Source organism: Sorghum bicolor, chromosome 5 (assembly GCF_000003195.3).
Source record: "Sorghum bicolor cultivar BTx623 chromosome 5, Sorghum_bicolor_NCBIv3, whole genome shotgun sequence".
Lineage (NCBI taxonomy): Eukaryota > Viridiplantae > Streptophyta > Magnoliopsida > Poales > Poaceae > Sorghum > Sorghum bicolor.
Window position 1 is genome coordinate 8,555,566 of NC_012874.2, and position 9,959 is coordinate 8,565,524.

General features: G+C 41.2%; 1 protein-coding gene across 2 annotated transcripts; it reads left to right on the plus strand.

Annotated features, from left to right (window-relative positions):
- LOC8074325 (disease resistance protein RPM1) lies at positions 5,164 to 8,889 on the plus strand. 2 transcript variants are annotated; one of them, XM_002449120.2, is made up of 3 exons: positions 5,164 to 5,471; positions 5,589 to 8,488; positions 8,567 to 8,889. In XM_002449120.2, exon 2 carries the CDS (start codon positions 5,651 to 5,653, stop codon positions 8,450 to 8,452), a length of 2,802 nt encoding a protein of 933 aa, XP_002449165.1. In that variant the 5' UTR covers positions 5,164 to 5,471; positions 5,589 to 5,650; the 3' UTR covers positions 8,453 to 8,488; positions 8,567 to 8,889. The 2 variants fall into 2 exon arrangements, with proteins under 2 accessions (XP_002449165.1, XP_021316672.1); XM_021460997.1 differs by having other exon boundaries at positions 8,578 to 8,889.

The following is a 9,959-nucleotide window of genomic DNA, read 5'->3' on the forward strand; positions in this document are numbered from 1 at the left end:
TGTGAAATATATGTGATATATTTTGTTTGTCACTAGAAAATATGAAAAATAAATAAATAGGTCGGTTCTGGTCACTTTGCCGAGTGCCGGGGAAATTACACTCGGCAAAGTGACAATTTGCTCCAGTAGGTTTCCCAGCTTTGCCGAGTGCCCCCGCAGGGCACTCGGCAAAGAGTTTTTTTTAAAAAAAAATAATTTCTTTGCCGAGTGCCTCCTGGGCACTCGGCAAAGCATTTTTCAAAAAAAAATTAATTTCTTTGCCGAGTGCCTCCTGGCAGGGCACTCGGCAAAGCATTTTTTCAAAAAAAAATTAAATTCTTTGCCGAATGCCTTTAATTTCTTTGCCGAGTGCCTCCCGGCAGGGCACTCGGCAAAGCATTTTTCAAAAAAAATAATTTCTTTGCCGAGTGCCTCCTGGCAGGGCACTCGGCAAAGCATTTTTCAAAAAAAATTAATTTCTTTGCCGAGTGCCTCCTGGCAGGGCACTCGGCAAAGAAATTCGGGATTTTTTAAAAAAAATCTTTGTCTAGTGCCTTTCTTGGAGACACTCGGCAAAGCAACCGTTAGTTTATAACCCGCCGTGACGGTAACTTTTCTTTGCCGAGAGCCTCCTTAGACACTCGGCAAAGCCTTTGCCGAGTGCCCGATAAAAGACACTCGGCAAAGAACCCTTTGTCGACTAAAATTTTGCCGAGGGGCCATTGCCAAGTGCGGCACTCGGCAAAGCCTTTGCCGAGTGCAATAGTGCCTTTGCCGAGTACCGCAGGCACTCGGCAAAGCAACTGTCTCCTGTTGGAAAAAGTCTACATAACCCCCCAAACTATCTAGGGTGGAATACTTTATCCCCAAACTATAAAACCGGATATTCTACCCCCTGAACTTTTAAAACCGGTGAAATAACCCCTCGAGTGGTTTTATAGGGTGGTTTTGTCTTTTTCTTTTTTATTTATTTCCGCTGAATCTTTAAAAAATCATAATAAATCACAAAAAAATCATAAAATAAAAAATTTAATTTTGTTGGACTCCTCATGATTAGATCTACATAGCGGATATATAATATGATATACTTTAGTACAAAGTTTTTGTTGTAGCTTTAAATCTATGTTTTTCTGTAATTAATTCGAATAATTCATATTTGTAGTTTCTATGGTTCAATTGTGGTAAAATTTTTATGGTGAGCTCATTATTGTATGCTTGAACTATGGTAAAAATTTCATACTCATTGGATTACATATAACTTAGTTATGTATAAAGCATATATTTAACAAGAATAAAGCTAAATAAATCTATAACTAAATTATACATGATCCAATGGGTATAAAACTTTTACCATAGTTCAAGTATACAATAATGAGCCGAACTACATTTATGAATTATTCTTATTAATTATAGAAAAATATAGATTTAAAGCTAAAAAAAATTTGTACTAAAGTATACCATATTATATATTCATTGTGTAGATCTACTCATCATGATTCCAACAAAATTGAATTTTTCATTTTATGATTTTTCTGTGATTTATTATGATTTTTTAAAGATTCAATAGAAATAAATAAAAAAAGAAAAAGACAAAACCACTGTCTAAAACCACTCTAGGGGTTATTTGACCAGTTTTGAAGGTTCAGGGGTAGAATATCCGATTTTATAGTTTGGGGATGAAGTGTTCCACCTTAGAAAGTTTGAGGGTTATGTAGACTTTTTTCGCTGTTCATTATTACAAATCATTTAGATAGCATACAACGAAATGAGTTGCATGCACGAGTATGTTTGGTAATTCTATCTTAAAATCGAGTCATTTTGAATGAACATTTCTTTATTAATCTCTGGAGGTGAGTGTTTAACTTACATTTCGAACGGCTTTGCTATTTTCTGTCATTGCGTCACAAATTAACCAAAAACACGAAAGCCCAACACACTATCACACGCATCCACTTGTAACTCTAGACACCTGGGTTAATTAGATCATCGATCTTGTTCAAGGCCCTTCAAGCTCTGCCCGATATACTATCAGCCCCGCTTTGTGGTTTCCGTCGAACTGCTCAAAGAAGAGAATGGTTCACCTGCGTCGTCCACATCCCTTCACTCACTGCTTGTTTTCTTGAGATGAACATGCGAGTACAGGACCAACTTTATGGATCACAGTAATGTAAGCACACTTGTTCATTACTTAAGATAAAGGGCTCACTTGTTCATGCAGCAAACAAGGAGCCCAGCTGGTACCCACGTGATGACCACCATCCACTGTTTGGGGCTCCCAAATTAAAGTCAGGAATCTTCACCTCTAACTTTGTTCTATTAAAATCAAAGAGTCGTTTGTTTTTTAACGTACGGAGTAGGTGGTGGGAGGAGCACTACCTTTTAAATAAAACTAGAAGAATACCCGCGCGTTGCAACGGGAATACGGTAGATTACGTGGCATGATGACGTGGATAAACAAAATACTTATGTGTCGTTCTAACATAATCATTATAATTGTATGGCTAGTAGATTTTAGTTGTGAGTGATAGTGTATTTGCTTTAATTAGTTGGACAGTTTGTATGTTGAGAGAAAGATAGTGACTTGCTGACGTGGACACTACAATTGCATGAGCTAATGGATTTTAAATTGTGTATGATAGTGGGTTGCTTAGTTAGATAACTTGTATGTTGAAAGAAATATGTAGTGAGATTTAGCTTTATAGGAGTATAAAAGAAAAGAATGAAGGCCGTGTGAACGGGTTGCTCTGCTCTGAGGTACCTCGATGTTGGGGCTACTACTTTTGAGGCCTTCTGTACAATGTATTCCATATTTAATATTAAGGAACAAAGTTTCTTCTCTTTTTTTTACTTCCCACAATGTGTTCGCATCTCTTCCTATCTTACATGTGACCTGAATTCATAACCGTGGTATATCTATATCTATAATCAGTGGCGGAGGACTCGGTAGGGCAAGGTATGGCGCTCACCTTACCTTGCTTTTGCCCTGCAGATCACCAGCCGCTATGGATTTTATCCTCCGAGTTGCCGATATGAGATGAGAAAGGCAAAAACTTCACGAGGAAGAAGATAGGAGGCAGCGAAACGTTTATGGGCCGCTCGTTTTTCTGTTAATGGATCCACCCTACAGCCCAACCCCAGCTCTCTTCTGAATGGTTGTGACCTCCGCAAGGGTGGACTGGGCGAGCGATGGGCTCACGAGCGCCGTCGAGTCCGCAACTCGTCACCTCCTTGGCTTTGTGTCCCCATTGTTTGATCTGATTTTATGTTTTTCCCTTACCGACAGCAAGTAGATGGCATTTGCATCATCTTCTTTGACTTCTCTTGACTTGTCATTAGGCCAGTCTCAATTCATAGTTTCGTGGTACAGTTACCAAGACTATAAACTAGGTAACCTAGGTAACCGAGCCATAAGAGTTTCATAGGGATGAAACTCCTCTCTCGTCTGATGAAACTCCTTCATTTAATGACTCTGTCAAGTCAACAATTTTGCTTATATGGCACCCTATTTAATGTGCATGACACTCTCATGAAAAATGCATTGAGACTGACCTTAGTGTGATAGCGTTGCATTTCTTTCTTCCTAGATCCCTCGGTGCTCAATGGTATGCTGGTGCTGCTTTCAGATCCAACGACAGACGAAGAACTGATGATGAGAATTGTGCTGATGACTAGTTTTTCTTACAGAAAAATAATGAACACATATACGTCTAGCCATATTGGTGCTATATAATAGATCATTTCTATGTGTTTTGTACTTTGATTTTATACCATAGTTTGTTGTCTATATATGCTACCAATTTCGCCATACCTTAATTTTTTTCTGTCCTCCGCCACTGTCTATAATCCATATCTATAACTATATTTATATCAAATATTCTCTTCATCTCAAATTATAAGTCATTCTAAGAATCTTGAAGAGTTAAACCATATCAAATTGGACCAAATTTATATGATAAAATAATAATATTTATAATACCAACTAAGTATCATTAGGTTCTTTATTAATTATATTTTTATAGTATATCCACTTGATCTTATAAATCTTTATAATTCTTTCTATAATTTTGGTTAAATTTGAGATGCTTTGACTCTCTAAAATTCTTGAAATGCCTTATAATTTGAAATGGAGAAAGTATTAAAGAGCAAAGTGATTTTCCATCAGTTTTTGTTTATTACCCAAAATGCCCCCACATTTCTCTCTATCTCGTCTTACGACCATGTTCATAAAACTAGAACTGCGCGCGTTCATATGTCCAATGACAGTATGGACTCCAATTCGGAATATGTACTGAAATAGATAACAACTGTTATATACATCTCTGAGCCACAAGTGATTTATGTGACTGTGTCCAACCATGTATATGTTCTTTTACAATACATATGGGCATGTTTACTATCTATATTAATATCTATTTGTATATCCCCTACTATTAAAAATCAAAAGGTTTTTTTGTCCTTCATTGCTCATAGCCGTCCCTTGCATTGGGACCTGTGCTAGAGTAGCATGCCCAAGCATGATGTAAAGTTTGATTCGGAACGAATTGGAATACAAAGTGTTTTCATGATTCACCGCTGTCTCCCATGCTCATATGAAAGTGTTCAAGCATGATATCGATACAGAGTGCAATCCTAAAACGAATTAGAACATATAACATGATCATAGCTAAATAATTTCTAAGCCTCCCGTAGGCTATAGCCATAAGAGTTAGAGCAGCACGTGTCCAAACATAGTATAGAGTTCAATTCTTAGATGACTTGAAACACATGACGTGATAGCTAAATAAGTCTCCAAAACCATATGATATCAGTAATCACACAAGCTGGTATACGTGGTAGTTGCAACGCACGAGTATGTTTGCTAGTCCTGTAGTCATTCTAAATGAACATTTCTATATTAATCTACGAGGTGTTTGATGTACATCTTACGGCTTTTTGCTAATAATTATTATCATTACATGAAAAATAAATAAGGGAAAGCCCAACACTGACACACACACCTCTCGCACACACGTCCACTTGCAACTCTAGACACCTGAGTTAGACCAAGATCGTGTTCAAAACCGTGCAAGCTGTCTGATACTGCCGTGAATAAACAACATGATCAACAATATAGAACAATATATGTACAAAATGTCTATTAAAGTATAGAGTAATTCTGGTCACCTACTCCCACAATTAAACAAAGCTTTCCCCTTTCTCTCACTCCTTCCTATGCTGCTGGTAGCGTTGCTGTCCAGGTACACATCAATCAGCTTCGTCCTTTCTTCCACAATGACGAAGGCACAAAGCCCACAACCACTTCATATTCGCCGTTGACTCGTCGAGTAGTGGTCGATCGCTGTTCTAGGGTCTCAAAGCATGGTTTCTTAGTTCTTACAGGATGCAAATCCAGATCTCCTACTCTGCCGAAGTTGACAGTGGCTTCAGCATGGCCGGAAGCCCAGATCTGCAGCACGTGCTTGTTTTCTAGGTTCTAGCTTCCCCGTTTTCAGGTATAAGATCAGATCTCGTCAGTTCACATGCATTTTATTCAATGTTTGGTTCCACGGCTCAGATTGTTGATAATGAAAACACCACCTCTGATTGTTGGACTGGTTTGTGAGATTCAGGTTTAGAGGTCGCGAGCTTACTCTAGTGACTCTGGACACTAGAGTAAGCGAGGGCAAGCACCATGGCAGAGGCTGTTGTGGGAGTGCTCATCGGCAAGCTCGGTGTGGCATTGGCAAACCAGGCAGCAGCCTATGGTGCATCCCTGCTTTGCAAGGAAGCTTCTGCTCTCAAGGGTCTCTTTGGCGAGATCCACAAAGCCAAGGAGGAGCTAGTGAGCATGAAAGCCTACTTGCATGAGTCAGAGAAGTTCAAGGATACCGACGAGACCACTGGCATCTTCATCAACAAGATTCGGGAACTATCATTCCAGATTGAGGATGTTGTCGATGAGTTCGTGTACAAGCTTGAGGATGACAAGCATGGAGGATTTGCAGCCAAGATGAAGAAGAGGATCAAGCATGTCAAGGTTTGGCACCGTCTAGCACACAAGCTCCGTGATATCAATGTCGAGCTTGAAGAAGCTGCAAAAAGGAGGGCACGTTATGTCATCCCAAGAATGCACGGACAGGCTGGGAGGGGTGATCATCATGCAGGATCCACCAATCAAAATTTGTGTCTTGCAAGGGAAGACGATGTAGTGGGTACTGAACATAATGCAGAAAAGCTTAAACAGTGGCTACTAGGTGATCTGAAAGAAAAGAACTACAAAATAGCCACAGTGTGGGGAATGGGTGGTGTAGGTAAAACTACTTTAGTTGACCATGTCTACAAGATTGTGAAACTTGATTTTGATGCTGCAGCCTGGGTAACTGTGTCACAGAGTTACCAAGTTGAAGACTTGCTAAAGAGGATTGCAAGAGAGTTTGGCATCATAACTGATGCCACCAACATGGAAATTAGAACCTTGGTTGAGATCATCCGGAAACATCTTGAAGGTAAAAGGTATATCTTGGTTCTAGATGATGTTTGGGAAAAGGATGTATGGATTAACAATATCATGGAAGTCTTTCCAACTAATTGTACCAGCCGATTTGTTCTCACATCAAGAAAGTTTGATGTTGCATCATTGGCAGCTAGTAATTGCAGAATTGAGCTGAAACCTCTAGGAGATCAGCACTCTTGGGAGTTATTCTGCAAAGCAGCTTTTCGGAATAGTGATGACAAAAGGTGCCCGTCAGAGTTACAGGATTTGGCTGCAAAGTTCTTACAAAAGTGTGAAGGCTTGCCTATTGCCATTGCATGCATAGGCCGTCTATTGTCTTTCAAACAACCAACACATTCTGACTGGGATAGTGTGTACAAGGAGTTAGAATTGCAGTCCACTAATAATGTGATCCAAGGTGTCGACAGTATCCTAAGAGTAAGCTTGGAGGACCTTCCATATGAACTAAAGAATTGCTTCTTACATTGTGCAATGTTTCCAGAGGATTATGAATTGAAGAGGCGAAGATTAATTAGGCACTGGATTACTTCTGGATTCATCAAAGAAAAGGAGAATAAAACACTAGAACAAGTGGCAGAGGGATACTTGAATGATCTTGTAAATCGAAGCTTACTACAAGTTGTGTTGAAGAATGCAGCTGAACGAGTGCAGTGTTGCCGAATGCATGATGTTATCCGCCATCTTGCCCTTGGCAAAGCAGCAACAGAATGTTTCGGTAAAGTTTATGAGGGCCGTGGGACATTTTCGGTAGATGGAACACGTAGACTGTCAATAAATAGCACCAGTATTGTGTCATTGAATCCATCTGGTGTGACACATCTCCGTGGAATCTATGTTTTTACTAGTTCTGTTGATATTGATTTGCTGAGACCTATCCTTGCATCCGTAACATTGTTGTCAACATTAGATCTGCAAGGTACTGAAATCAAGATCCTTCCTAATGAGGTCTTCAGCTTGTTTAATCTGCGTTTCTTGGGTTTTCGAAATACTCAAATTGAGGTTCTACCAGAAGCCATTGGAAGATTGCAAAACTTAGAAGTATTGGATGCTTTAGACACTTGCCTACTATCTTTACCAAAGGATGTGGCAAAATTGAAGAAGCTTAGGTACATATATGCATCGGCAAGCGTCAATGAAGGATCTCTTTGGCGTTACCGAGGAGTAAAGGTGCCTAGGGGCATAATAAAGAACCTGCCAGGACTGCATGCTCTGCAAAAGGTTAAAGCTAGCTCAGAAATTCTATCTGATGTTACAGCTTTGACAGATTTACGAACATTTGCCGTTGATGATCTGACCAGTGAGCACGCGTTAATCTTACGTAGTGCGCTCATGAACATGAGGAATCTTGTGCATTTGACAATTACTATGTCAAATGAAAATGAAGTCCTACCATTGGAACAACTTAGTTTACCAGAGACTCTTTCTAAACTTGAATTGATAGGGCAGCTGGAAAAGAAACGGATGCCTGATCAGATTCTCTCTTCCTGGTTGCACCTGAACTATCTCACTCATCTATGGTTGATGTTCTCCAAACTTGATGAGAACTCATTTCCTAGCCTCCTAGTGTTGCATAATTTATGCTCACTTTACCTTTTTAAGGCTTACGATGGAAAGACATTATGCTTCTCTTCGCGGTCATTTCCTAGACTGAGAAAACTACAAATAGAGGTTGCTCCTCAGCTCAGCCAAGTAGAAATAGAAGAAGATGCACTGGGAAGCGTCGTTGAGCTATGGTTTTCATTGTGCCCAGAACTGAAGCAGCTCCCTCATGGCATTGAGTACCTTAGGACGCTTGATGAATTATATTTTGAACGTGCTTCTGATGAGCTTATAAAGATCCTTAGGCAGGAAGGTGAAGCAAAAGAATGCAAGGAAGAGCTAATGAAGATTAGCCACATTAGAAGGGTTCGTTTTAGTGCAACTGGGGAAGACTTTTGGCAAAGAATTGTAACCAGAGAAGGGAATGCATTCGCTGGCTGAAGGCTTGCATCCAAGCTACTATTTCCGGAGTACGAGGTATGGGTTTTATGCTGCTTCTTGTTGTTGGACAGGCGAGAACACACTGCCATTCCTAATTAAATGTCTCGTGGATAGCATTTTCTCAGGTTTGCTGCTGCCTTTGTTGGTCTGGTTTGGACTTTTGGTGGTTCAGTTTAGTCGGTGTATTGTGGTCTGCCCATCAGCACCGGAAGTGCCTGGATTCTGTATTGGTGCAGATTGCATAATAGAGTGTCAATTCGAATTTATAAATCGGCTTGCGAATTAAGCATAAACACTGTTGTGATTCTATTTGCTCCTTCATGTCGTTTGTCTTATGATATTGGCTTGATGTCCTCTATGGATGAGGCATCTCCCAGGTTTGTAATAAGCTTGTCAGACGCTTTACTTCTCGTTTTGCACAGCATAACTTTTTTGTCTGTCGATGCTTTTTCTGTTGGGTGTGGAACCAAAACTTTAAGTTCCAGACAGCAGTATGTTTATGAATAATTTGATCGAATCAATGAAATATAATGCGTGTGATTAGCCTAAGATTATGCCTATCGCATTACAGTTTTGGTTGGTTTATTTGAAGGGTAATAGAATTCAATGGCCGAATTAGTATTGTTAGGTGGGCCCTGTTCAGAAATTGGCAATTGTTATGTTCTTTTTAGTTGGTAATAAAGTGAGTATATGGCTTCTTTTCTAGGGAGCACACCCTGCCGTTAGTTACTTATTAATATACAAGAATATGTTGTACACTTGTACTAAAGCAAAGCAATTTAACCAAGATAGAGCAGGATATCTACGTGCCGCCGCCGATCGACGCCATCGCGGCCCGGGAACGGCTGTGGGCCGCCCGACCACTCCCACAGCCGGTGGGTCCCATCGGCCTCCGACGTCCGTGCCGGACCCGGACCAGCCCACCGCACGTACGTCACCACGCAGGCGTGCCCCTCGACGCCCACGCCTGCGCCGGTCGGCAGATCAGAGCTCGGTCGCCTTTCCGGCACCGTCGGCCACCAGACGACAACCTGCTGCACCGGCACCCTTCTCGCTTCGTCGGGGGTTCGCCGAGGTTTGCGGCGCGGACAGAAGCACCATGGCAGCGAGTCGTCCAAATCTCAGACGCCAATGGAGGATGCCTCATGTGTCGATAGCACCTTCGACTCGGAACGCGCTGCGACGCATTACGGCAAAGGAGCATCATGCCATCGATCTAGAATATAGTAAGAGATTGATGGGGTTGCCGTTGAGGGCGAAGATTCATCCTTCTCCCCCAAAGAAGCTGCAGGCACCATGGAAACGTATCTGAAAGGGACCATTACCTCCGCGTCGTATCACTCCGGCAGCGACCCTCGGAGATTTCATCTCGCCGGCTTTTCTGCCCGGAGTATAAGGTGGTCGCGGTGCATGACGACTTCACGATGGCGGCGATCCGCTTTCTACGGAGTTTCAAAATTCGAACCCCCGATCCACCGGAAATTTGCATGGGCCGGTCCAACTCAAC

What these genes read in the sequence shown, in the direction of transcription:
- LOC8074325 (XM_002449120.2), top strand. Translation starts at nt 5,651, where the DNA reads ATGGCAGAGGCTGTTGTGGGAGTGCTCATCGGCAAGCTCGGTGTGGCA.